We start from the raw sequence: 12,567 nt of genomic DNA on the forward strand, positions 1-12,567 counted from the left end.
TGAGCTGATTTTTAATGTCCCATCCAATCCAAACCATTCTGTGATCCCCAGGCAAGGCTCTAGGAATGGCTTTAACAGCATATATTGTGCTTATTTAGCATTTTAATCCAAAACGGTTGTGATGGGGTGGTGAAGCTCCCAAAGCCCTGCCCTTTCCTGGGATCCAGGAGTGTGGATTCACCCCTGGGTGCGAGGCTCGGTGTCACTGCAGGTGCATTTTGTGGCATTTCCAAGGCGGCAGGAAACGGGGCGAAACGGGGGCGTTTGGCCATTTTCCCCAAAACTGCTGGCGGGAAGGTCTCGGAACGGGGGGGCACGGAAGGGTTTGGCGGGGATGGGCAGGTCCAGGCTCCGGGGGAGCAGCAGCTGGGCTGGAACCTCCGTCTGTTCATCCGTCCCTCTGTCCGTGTGTCCGTCCGTGCGTCTCTCCCGGCAGCCGTGCCCGGATCGCTTTCCCCGCGCTCATCCATCATTCATTTCCCCGCTCCGAGCCCTGCCAGCTGCTCCCGCGCACAGGTCAGAGAAACGACAAATATTTAACGACAACAAAAAAAAACCCCTTTAAAAAAAAACCAGAGAAAAAACCCAACGCGAACGGAACGCGCCGAGGCGGCGGAGTTGAACTTCGCGCCCCCGGGATGAAGTTGGGCTTGGGCAGGCGGGGGCGAGCGGGGATTTTGGGGGCCGAGCGGGGATTCTGGGGGGCTGGAGGGGTCGGGAGGGGGGCAAGGAGGAACGGGTGCCCAATTGCCGGTGCCGAATTGGCGGTACCTGGCGAGGGGCGCTGCGCCGCCCGCGTCAGTGCATCCCTCCCCTTCCTCCTCCTCCTCCTCCTCCTCCTCCTCCGCGGCTCACGCAGGGCGCAGGGGGGGCATGGGGGGTCGCCGCTGACACCGGGCTCCGAGACAGCACCGCAGGTAATGCCCGCCGCTCCTCCTCGGGGTTCATCCACCCGGGTGGGATGCGGGGGATGCGGGCATCACCCCCTTCCCTTCCCTTGCCGCGTTCCCCCTTCCCAAACCTCGCCGCCTTGCTTTAAACCAAAATAATCTCTTGTAGTGCTCTCATTGCTGTTATTTCGGGCGGGGGTCGCGCCCAGCGCCGCGGTTCCTTTGCCCAATCTTTGTCGCTTTTGCCCAAAATCCCCGCTGTGAACGAGCGGCGGTGCCCGCTGTCCTGCGCCCAGCCCCGGCTCCCCGCCGGAGTTCGGGATCTGCCGGGAGAGCCGCAAAGTTTCTGGGACGAGCGGGGCTGGAACTTCGTCCCGGCCGTGGGATTTTCAAATCCCCTCCCAGCATCGCATGGGGATGGGAGGCGAAGCCCTGCCGAGCGCCAAACTTGCCCTGAGCCTTTGGAGAAAACATTTTATTTTATTTTATTTTATTTTATTTTATTTTTTCCCCTCTGATTCTTTACTTGCTGCAACCCTCAAAACCTGCAGTCCTTCCTCTCTTTACATTCCATTCTGTCTCTTTACATTCTCTCCTTCCCCACATCGCCTTTCCCAGCCATCGGCTGGAGGAGAGGGATGCTGGAACGGGACGTTCCCTGCCCTGATGTGCGTTTTCTTTGTTGTTGGGCTGCGGTTTTCCCCTTGCTTTTTTCCCTTCCCTTTTCTCTTTTTCCCCCCTTTTCTTCCATTTTTCCCCCTTTTTTCCCTTTTTTTTCCCCTGGCAGCGCTGGCTGCTCACACCAATCCCGGGATCTCCCCGGAGCATCCTGCAGGAGCCCGGGATGCTCCGTGCATGTGGGATGGAGCTGCTGCACTGAAACGCTTTAATTTTAATATTTTTTTTTGGTATTTTTTTGGGGGGGTGTGAGCCGGGGATGCAGCATTCCCGTGGGAAAATCCAGCTGGCTGTTTCGGCAGAGTGAGTTTTACCTTTGTGTCTCCTTCCCTGCTGTCCTGGGGAAGGAGAGGAGGAGAAAATCCCTGTGCAGTTCCATTTTCCTTCACTGTCCTGTTCCCTCCCTCCCTCCATCCCCAGCACAAAGCTTTCTTTTTTTTTCTGAAGGACTCGTGAAAAATACAATGTTTAAAGCGCAAGTTGTAAAACGTTATCTTTGTGGGAAACCGTAAAAATTGACACTGCCCCTTCTTTTGTTTTATTTTTTATTGTTTGTTTGTACAATTTTTTTGGCGATAAGTGGGAGCAGCGATGTTTGGATGAGGTGGGAGCCGGGGAGGGCTCCCAGCCCTGTCCCTTTGCTCAGGAGCATCCCCTGGGTGCAGCACCAGAACCATTCCAGCCGAAATCATCTCCAGAGGGATGCCCAGGGCATGGCAGCTCCTCTGGGCAGGGAAAAAGGGCAACCCTGCAAATCCTGAAAATCCTGCCATCCTACAATCCTGCCATCCTGAGCAGCTGGGGGGGAAAGGACCTCCTGAAAAGGATTCCCTTTGTGAAGTTTCCTAGGTGCCCGGTGCAGATGGTCAGGAGCGCAGGTTGTTTTTGGATTTAAGGAGCTTTAGGCTGTGGGGTTGGCCTGTGGCCCCTGGTTGGGGTGTGAAACATCCCAGCTGCTCGCAGCCAGGCTGGCTGAGCTGCAGCATCAACAGCTCCATGAGCAACCCAAAACTTCCCTGCTTCCCCCACTGCTTCCTCCAGTCACGCTTCTAATATTGCTGCAGGAAAAATAGGGTCATTTTTGGGCTTCTGTGGCCCAGCACCTACAAAATTCCTGCCTCTGTGCTGGTGGTGTTACCTGACTCCATTTCAGGGTGTAGAAATTGAGAGGAACTGGCAATTCCAATGGTTAGGACACAAATCTTGCCGATGTCCTGGATCTTAGCAGGGGTTTGGTGAGGACCAGGGGCTGGGGTAGCATTTATCCATGGGATTGTTGCTTCAGTGTGGGCAGGAGATATGGGGTGTTTGTTCATGGACTTCTAATAATGTTGCAGTAGAAATTGGGGCTTTTGTGGCCCAGCACCTAGAAAATTCCTGCCTGTCATCTGACTCCATTTCAGGGCATAGATTCTGCATCTGAAATGGGAAAAACTGGGAATTCCAATGGTTAAGACCCAAATTTTGTAGGTATCCTGGATCTTAGCAGGGGTTTGGTAAATACCAGGGGCTGGGGTAGCATTTATCCATGGGCTTGATGCTTCAGTGTGACAGGAGATGTTTGTTTGTGGGCTTCTTCCACTGAGGAAGGAGAAATTGGGTTATTTTGGGGGTTTTTGTGGCCCAGCACCTACAAAATTCCTGCCTTTGTGCTGGTGTTGTTACCTGACTGCATTTTAGTGTGTAGATTCTGCATCTGAAATGGGGAAAAACTGAGAATTCCAATGGTTAGGACCCAAAAATCTTGCAGATATCCTGGACCTTGCCAGGGGTTTGGGCAGGGGGGGCATTTATCCATGGGCTTGATGTTTCACTGTGGGCAGGAGATGTTTGTTCATGGGCTTCCTCCAGTAAGACTTCCAATAATGTTGCAGGAGAAATAGGGTCATTTTGTGGTTTTTGTGGCCCAGCACCTACAAAATTCCTGCCTGTCATCTGACTCCATTTCAAGGTGTAGATTCTGCATCTGAAATGGGGAAAAACTGGGAATTCCCATGGTTAGGACCCAAATCTTGCAGATGTCCTGGACCTTGCCAGGGGTTTGGGCAGGGTGGGCATTTATCCATGGGCTTGATGTTTCATGTGGGCAGGAGATGTTTGTCCATGGGCTTCTTCCAGTAAGACTTCTAATAATGTTGCAGGAGAATTTTGGGTCCTTTTGGGGCTTTTGTGGCCCAGCACCTACAGCCTTTGTGCTGGTGTTATCTGACTCCATTTCAGGGTGTAAAAATGGGGAAAAACTGGGAATTCCAATGGTATAGGAATTATTACGCGGTTTCTGTGGCCCAGCACCTACAAAATTCCTGCCTTTGTGCTGATGTTGTTACCTGATTGCATTTCAGGGTGTAGATTCTGCATCTGAAATGGGGAAAAACTGGGAATTCCCATGGTTAGGACCCAAATCTTGCAGATGCCCTGGATCTTAACAGGGGTTTGGTAAAGACCAGGCGTTGGGGTAGCATTTATCCTGTTTCAGTGTGGGCAGGAGATGTTTGTTCATGGGCTTCTTACAGTAAGACTTTTAATATTGTTGCAGGAGAAATAGGGTCCTTTTGGGGTTTTTGTGGCCCAGCACCTACAAAACTCCTGCCTGTGACCTGACTCCATTTCAGTGTGTAGGTTCTGCATAACGAACTGCTGTCATTAATCCAAATAACTTCATTAACCCAACAATCCATCCCTGCTGCCCCTCCTTGTCTTCCCATTCCCTCCCTGCTCTCTGGGGCTGCTCCTTGACACTGAGGTGTGAAAGCAGCCAGGACTGCTTGGTTTGGATGAGGCAAGAGATGGCCTGGGAGCCTTTGCAGCTCTGCTTCATCAGCGTGAAGGGTTTTTTTTTTTATTTTGTTGTATTATTTCACCCTTCTTCCAAAGCATCCCTTTCCCCCCTGTGTTTTGAGGAGCTAAAATTCCAGTTACCATAGGCCTGAACAAAACGGCCCTGCTGCTTTTCCTTAGCGCTGCAAACTGCCAGCCTGGAGCTTGGGGGCAGCTGGGGGCCCTAAGGGAGATGGGATGAAATCCCACAGATAGAGCCCTGGGCTTTGCTGCGTTGATTCCCAGTTTTGGAGCAGCCCAGGAGCCTCTTGGCTTGGTCTCCTTGCCCCATCCCAGCCCTCCTCCTGGCTCAGGAGCTGCTGCTCCAGCTGAAGAGAGGTTTTGGGATGGAGAATGGTTGCTATGATGCCTATGGTGACTAGCAACCAGTGCTGGAGGCTCCCTTGAGCCAGTGCTGCCCCACTTACAAGGGAAGAAATTGGGAATTCCTGCTTTTCTCTGCCCAAAGTGAAGTTTCCCTCGCCGTGGAGGGGTGGGTGGCAGTGCCTGATGCAGCAGGGAGTGGGGGCTCTCTTCCCAAAGCTCCCAGGGTGTTATTTTAGCACCCCACGCATGCAGCAGTTGAGTTGGACGCATTATTTGGCTTTTCCTTGGAGATGCCACAGGTGTGGTGAAAGGTTTGAATGTTGCTTATGCAGAGCTGGGGGGTTGTTGGGACTGTCTTGTGTCAGGGGTTTGGAAAACCCATGGCATTCCCCACGTCATTCCCAAACCCACATCATTCCCCATGTCATGGGAAAAGCCATGTCATTCATTCCCAAACCCCTGGCATTTCCCAAACCCATCTAATTTCCAAGCACATTTCACTCCCAAACCCCGTGTCATTTTATGGGAAAACCCATGGCATTCCCCACCCCATGGCATTTCCCATGTCATGGGACAACCTATGTCATTTGTTCCCAAACCCCTGACATTTCCCATGGCATTCCCAAACCCATGTCATTCCCCATTTCATGGGAAAACCCATGCCATTGCCCAAACCCCTGTCATTCCCCATGTCATTTCCAACCCCATGTCATTTCCTCTGTCACTCTCCAAACTCCTATCATTCCTTATGCCATTTCCCAAACCCATGGCATTCCCAAACCCCTGTCATTTCCAACTGCGTGCCATTTCCCATGTCATTTCCCAAACCCCGGTCATTCCCCATGTCATTTCCAACCCCATGTCATTTCCTCTGTCATTCCTCATGTCATTTCCCAAACCATGGAATTCCCCAAACCCCTGTCATTTTCAGCTCCATGCCATTCCCCATGTCGTTTCCCAAAGCCATGGCATTCCCAAGCCCATGGAATTCCCCAGACCCCTGTCATTTTCAGCTCCATGTCATTTCCAACCCCATGTAATTTCCTCTGTCATTCCCCATGCCATTTCCCAAACCCATGCCATTTCCCAAACCCGTGCCATTCCCAAGCCCATGGAATTCCCCAAACCCCTGTCATTTCCAGCTCCATGCCGTTTCCCACGTCATTTCCCAAAGCCGTGGCATTCCCAACCCAGGCCCAGCCTTCCTGCAAGGACTGGGCAGCTCAAAGCTGGCATTTCCTCCTGGGCCTGGGTTTTTGGTGAAACGATGGCTCAGTGTCCTTCTGCAGCTAATCTTTGTTTTCTGTGGGAAAGCAAATGTCTGGAAGCACCAAGCAAAATACTTTAATACTTCCACTCCTGCCCTTGGTTTAAAATGGGAATAAACTGCTGGAAGTGAGGGAAACTTTTGGGTGTTAGGTAAGGAGCAGCCCCAGCTTTTTCCCTGGAGGAAGAAAGGTTTCAGTGCCCCAGCTGGGGAACGCAGAGCGTTGTGGGGAGAAAACATTCCTGTCTCAAACCTCAGCTTTGGTTTTGGGGTGAAAAAAGGAGAAAGAGAGAGCTTTCCATGTTCTTTTCTCCTGCAAACTCCCTCTCAGGTGAGTGGTGACAGGTGCCAGCAGCTGTGTCCCTTATTCCCTGTGGGAATCCATATTCCCCCTCCCCTGTGCAAGCCAATACCCTGGCCTGTATTTATTTAACAGGGAAATTTTATTTCCTTTCGCCGCAGGGAATAGAAAGCAAAAAAAAAAAAAAAAATTAAATAAAAAAAAAGAAGGGGGCAAATTTTTTCACTGGGAACAAATCTCATTTTCAAGAGTCCTGACAAAATGAGCCATAAAATTACAATATTTCAAAGTGCTTTGTAATTCTAGCGTGGATGGCTCTTCATCATGGAATCTGAAAGCTCAGAAAATATAAAACTCATTAGATTAAAATAAACCACCTACCGCACAGGAGAAAAGCTTATTTATCAATATCAATTTACTTCTGATTACCCTGTTCTGCAATTTGTTATTTTTGGGAATTATGATTTGGGTATGGCTCACGCCAACATGGGGGTGGGAATAAAAAAAAAATAAAAATCAGGATTAACTTGTAATTTTAATTTTTTTTTATTCTGGATTGTGCTTATTGTAAAGCCCTGGCCAAGAGGCAATAATGAGGAGAAAAGGTGAACTTCTAGCAGTGCTGTTTTTGAGGAGCAGAGGGGAAGCAGGAGAGGCTGGTTTTTTGGTGTGAGGGGTGATGTTAGCCATGTGCTTGGCCAAAAGGGATGCCAGGGGTGGTTTTTTGGGATGTGGGGTTGGTGGTGGTCCCTGTTGGGCCAGCTCCTGGCTGCTTCTCTCAGGTGGCCCCAGTGATAGAGGAAGCCTGGGATATATTTTATGAAAAATATTTTTGCTAGGATTTTTTTCTCCTGAGAAGCTGAGAAGCCTCAGAATTAAAAATCCTATCAAAAAGATTTTTCGTGAAATATGTCCGTGACACAGCCAGGAACATCCTGGTGACACCTCAGGTATCTCCACCCCACCTCCCACATCCAATCCTCTGGGAGGGCCACTGCTGTCCCTCTTTGGGACACTTCATGGCAGGAAAAGGGCAGTTTTTGGGGAGGCACCCCCAGTTCTCTCCTGTGAAACCACTTCGGGAGGTTTGATTTACGCTTCCATTCACGGAGCGAGCAGATGGAATCCTGAGGCTTGAGCAGCTTTGGAAATCATCACTTCTTTGGAAATTCTGAGGCTGGAGCATCACAGGGCTGTTTGGGGAAGGGAAGGCCAGGTTGTGGGTTAAGGAACAGGGTTTTGGGGGTGCCAGAGTGGAGCAGCTCTGCCAGCCAGGCTGAGGGAGGGCGGCTCGGGCGGAGGCGATGCCGCGCTCTGTGTGTTTATTTTAAAATTTATTTATATTTTTATTTATTTATATAAATTTTATTTTAAAATAAACCAGTCCAGGTGCAGAGCCTGGCAGCGCTGTTGAGGCACCCCAAGAGCTGGAGCAGTGAGGAGGCTCCTGCAGCATGGCCTGGATGCAGCAGGTGGGATTTGCCACGTTCAGGGATGCAGCAGTGCTGTTGAGGCAGGGAAAAAGCCACGAAGGAGGAGGCACTTGGAGCAAGCAGGCTGAAACACCTCTGCTTGAGCTGATTTGCTGAGCTTTGAAGCCCTGGATTTGTTTGCACTGTGGTGTTTCCTCAGCCTCCCATCTCTGGAGGCTCTGTGAGCAGAGGGGAAACCTCTGGTTTAACATCAGAGCCTTGGCAGGCAGGAGGAGAGAGCACCTGAGCTCCCAGGGACATTGTCATGCTGGGAACTGCACAGAGTGCTTCCTCCAAAGAGCCTCTTTCAGGCACAAGGTGCAATTTAATCTGCTCTTAGTCACAATTTTTTAAGTTCTCCCCAGAGACTCCTGGATCCCGTTCCTTAAATGTGCAATATTCGAGTGAGCCATCTCGAAGAACCAGTGAAGAGCTGCAATATTAATGAAGACAGAGAAAATCAAAATGACATTTCAGGCAATTACTGACATAATGAAGTGACTGACTTGGAATATCCAATATTTAGATTTATCATGGCACTCGAAAGGGGATGCTGTCAGCTGCTTTTATTCCTACATCACATAAATTGTTTCTCCACTGCCCTGGTGCTTTTTAAACACGGGCTGTGAAGCTGGGAAATCATGTTCACGCTCACTTGGGCTGATAGTGGTGCTGCTTGAGAAGAAAGTTAGTGTTTTCCTCTGGCATTCTGGCACTGCAGAAAGGCACGGGAGCTCATTTTCATCTCATCCTCCCTGGCTGCAGCACCAAGAGCTTGGGCTCTGCATTCTGGGCTGGGTGCAGGGCTCTGGAACAAAGATGCTGAGGTTTCCACCTCCCCAAAACCTATTAAAGCAGGGGGAAAATTGAGATGTTTGGTGTTTTTTCTTAATCACAAGAATCCATTCTGCTTCGCTTGGCCAAATGCAAGGATTTAAAGGGCTTGTCAGGATGCCTGGCTCCGGGGAAAGTGGCCATTTTTTCGTTTAGAAACAAAACCAAAATTGGGCGTTTGGATGCTCTGCTGACACTGAGCATAAGTCAGCATCTTATTGTGGGGAGGAGGTTTAAACTCTTCAGCCCTGGCTGTGTTTTCTGCGGTGATGGGCATGATTACACCTGAATGTTTTCTCAGGCTTGCGCTGAAATACCTGAAGGTGCACAAAACACACCACAGCACCGTTTTTCTTGTCTAGGCATGAGACCTCTTCATCCCAGAGAGACTCTCCGTAGCAAAATAGCAGGAGAAATTAGAATTTCAGGCCCTTTCTGCAGTGACAGAGTTGTTAGGAGCTGTCTCCTGTGACACATCCATCAGTAAAAATAAAATAGGTGTAGCTGTGGCTTTGGAGGTCCTTCAGGAGGGTTCCCTTGTGTGGTATTTTTGGGGTCCCCCAGACAAAGAAGGAATTGAGAATTTGACTCTAAGTGCTTAGAAGGCTAATTTATGATTTATATTTATTATTATTTGTTTTATTTATTATATGTACTTATATTAAATAATATTATACTAAACATTATGTTTTGTCATTGGGCATTGTATTGCACTGGGTATTGTATTTACAGCAAGAATTGCTAGGAGAAGAAAATTCGTCTGTTGTATCAAGGTGGTAATGGTTATGTTGCCTTGGGTTACTGCTTTTGAAAGTATTTTCTAACTCTTTTTAATCACTAATGAATCATGTAATTTTATTATTTTTTTGAGCATTTTTAAGAGCTTAAATCAAAACTAAGGCAATTATTCCACTTCTGTCAACAATATTGCCAAATGCAGTCCTTATGGTAATCTCAAGAAAGACAGTTTGCCAGATATCCCATTCTGGTGCTTGATTAAATGGTGCCCCAATGAAGGCAGGAATGATGAATCTGAGTCCATGTTCTCAGAAAGCTGATTTATTATTTTATGATACTATATTATATTAAAGAATGCCAAATGAAACTATACTAAAGAATACAGAAAGGACACTTACAGAATGCTAAAAAGATGATAATAAAACTCGTGACTCTTTCCAGAGTCTGACACAGCTTGGCCCTGATTGGCCAAAGAGTGAAAACAATTCACATGAAACCAATGAAACAATCTCCTGTGGGTAAACAATCTCCAAACACATTATTATGCTCTATTATATTAAAGAATATTATACTATACTAAAGAATACAGAAAGGATACAGACAGAAGGCTAAAAGGTAATAATGAAAACTTGTGACTCTTTCCAGAGTCCGACGCATCTTGGCCCTGATTGGCCACATGAAACTAATGTAACAATCACCTGTTGGATAAGCAATCTCCAAACACATTCCACATGAGCACAACACAGGAGAAGCGAATAAGAATTGTTTTCCTTTTTCTCTGAGGCTTCACAGCTTCCCAGGAGAAGAATCCTGGGCAAAGGGATTTTTCCAGAAAATGTGACAGTGGGGAAGCAGAAAGGGAAAAATGGAGCCTGTCCAGCAGGTGAACCCTGGTTTCCATGCCCAAGAGGACATTGGAAGCAGAGCATTGATGTCCTGAGGGCTCCCGTGTGGCACAGCCTGCACCCTGAGCCTGGTTTAGGGACACCAGGTCACATCTATCTGTTCTGGGTTTGACAGTGCCTCTCTTGTTTGACAGGAGCCATGAAGCACCCCGTGGCTGCTGCTGCTGCCCACCTCCTGCCTGTCCTGCTGCTCCTGGAGCTGGTCTCTCCAGGTAGGTCTGCCTCTGCTTCTCCCTGCTTGGGGCTGGGGTTTGGATTTGCAGAGTACAAGGTGGCGCTTGCTGTCTTTGTGGTGTGAAAAACACCAATCACTTGCTTTTTTAAAATTTTAAAACTTTAACAGTAATAAAATGGTTATAAAAATAATAATATAATTAGAATAATAATAATTTGGACAATTTGGATTAGGACAATATGAGACAATAAAAACAAAGAGTTATGGACAGTCCAGGTACCTTTTCTGGGCAAAATAAGCCCAAAAAAGGAGCCACGTTAAGAGAGGATTAACCCTTAAAAGCAACAGCCTGTTGCACATTCATACACCTCATCCATGATGCATAAATTCCATTCAAACACAGGATTCTGTCTGGGCAGTATCAGCTTCTTCCTCTGAATCCTGACTGAGTCTCCTGGGCTGAGTGAGGTGGGAAGAAGTTAGTTTCTTCTGACAATGGAGCAATAAATTCTCTTTCTCTGAGAGATTTGGGTGTCCTGAGCTGCTACCTGGTGCAAATACCTCATCCCTTTCTTAAAAAATATCCCACATACATGGTTTATATTTTAACATTCTGTCATAATCTAAAACTATATTTAACACACCACTTAAGAAAATTAACACAGCATAACTTTCTAACCCAACACATGCAATATTCATTTGAATATTTGCAAAAAGCCAATCATAAAATACACATTTTTTGCAGTGGTCTCCTGGTGGACCTGCAGAGCTGCGCTGCTGGGGTGAAGGCGTGGGGGTGAGCAAATCTCCTGCCTCCATCAGATCTTTCATTTCTCCATCCCAGGAAATCATGGGGACCTGCACATCATGCTCCCAATTTTCTTGCAGCCCTTACTGGCTGCACCCAAGACCCTTCTTGGGAGAGGGTGGACTGGAAAAGCCTTTGGAGAAGGGTGGATCTACACAGAAGGGGTAGATGTTTCTTGGGGTATCTCAATGAAAAGCTGCTCTGGGAAATTTCCAGATGTGGATTGACCAAGGCAGAGCTGGTGCTGGACCTGGCATGATCAATAAAACCTAAAGCAAACTGGAGGGAGGCAGGGAGTTATCACAGGCAGGGATGTAAACCAGAAGCTTGTTAGCTGTGTGGCAGCAGAATATCACTGGCAAGGCTCTCCCCCTGCTTTCAGCAGCAAAATGATGACTTGAACTGTGCTTAAACATGTGCTGGGGAGGGGGAAATCACTCCTGCCCAAGCTGCAAAACCTCTTTTCTAATTCCAGCTGGGGGAAAGGCAGGGTTTTGGGCCAGAAGAGCCTCCACAGGAAGCTTTTCCCACTGATGCTCTGGGTCTTTCCTGGTACGGGGAGGGAGCTAGTGGGACAATGGCCTTTTGGTGTAGAAAATGTGCCTTTTGGGGCAGGTTTTGGCACATCACAGGGTGCACAGGAGCTGTAAATGTGCAGCAAAGCCCCGTGAAAATTGGGATTTTTACATGAGTGGCCTATCCCCCCTGGGTGCTGGTGTGGGGACAGGGTGCCTGTGTGGCTCTTGCTGATAAACAATAGCCAGAGTGTGTCCCTTTGATAGCAGCGTGCCCTTTGGAATAACGGCTTTTTTTGCCCTCCTTTCCCCTGCTGAAGGCTGGAGATGGCTTGCCCAGATTGGCAGGCTGATGAGGCAGCCAGTGGATGACATTAGCTGTGAGTGACAGGCGCAGTCAATCTCCCTCCGGTGTCGGCTTGGATCAGGGACAGCCTCACTGGAGCTGCAGCTCCTCTGCAAAGGGAGCAAATAGAGAAAAAGCAAGTCCTTTACCTCCCTGAGAGGTCACCTGCCACTCTGTCCCGTTGGAACAGGACGTTGGAAGTGGGGCCTGCCAGCCCAGCTCCCTCCTAGCAGTGGCAAACTGCACAGGCTTTGCATGGAGCCAGGGATTTGGGGGCTCTGCAGCTCAGCAGAATTCCAGCTCTTCTCTCCCAAACCCTGCCCAGGGCTTGGGCTGCCATCTCTGTGATAAGCAAGTGCTGGGCCTGGGACAGGGATGAGGGATGGGTGCCCTGCTATCACTGGTCGGGGCTGTGTACAAATCACAAATCTCATTACATGGTTATGACAATGGGAAGATGCCACCAGCTCACATCCCCGGCAGCAGACCAAGAA

At 48.7% G+C, this 12,567-nt stretch overlaps 1 protein-coding gene across 1 annotated transcript in view; it reads left to right on the top strand.

The window, feature by feature from the left end:
• The first annotated feature begins 435 nt into the window (after window positions 1-435).
• Window positions 436-12,567, top strand: part of CDH23 (cadherin related 23) — a 211,693-nt gene continuing 199,561 nt past the window's right edge. The window contains exons 1-2 of the mRNA XM_054288414.1: window positions 436-516; window positions 10,364-10,441. Coding sequence (XP_054144389.1) covers window positions 10,369-10,441 — 73 coding nt within the window. The 5' untranslated portion in view covers window positions 436-516; window positions 10,364-10,368. The remainder of the gene's footprint in view (window positions 517-10,363; window positions 10,442-12,567) is intronic.

Source organism: Melozone crissalis, unplaced genomic scaffold (genome assembly GCF_028551555.1).
Source record: "Melozone crissalis strain CALT ecotype California unplaced genomic scaffold, PUWL_Pcris_2 ptg000062l_1, whole genome shotgun sequence".
NCBI classification, from domain to species: Eukaryota; Metazoa; Chordata; class Aves; order Passeriformes; family Passerellidae; genus Melozone; species Melozone crissalis.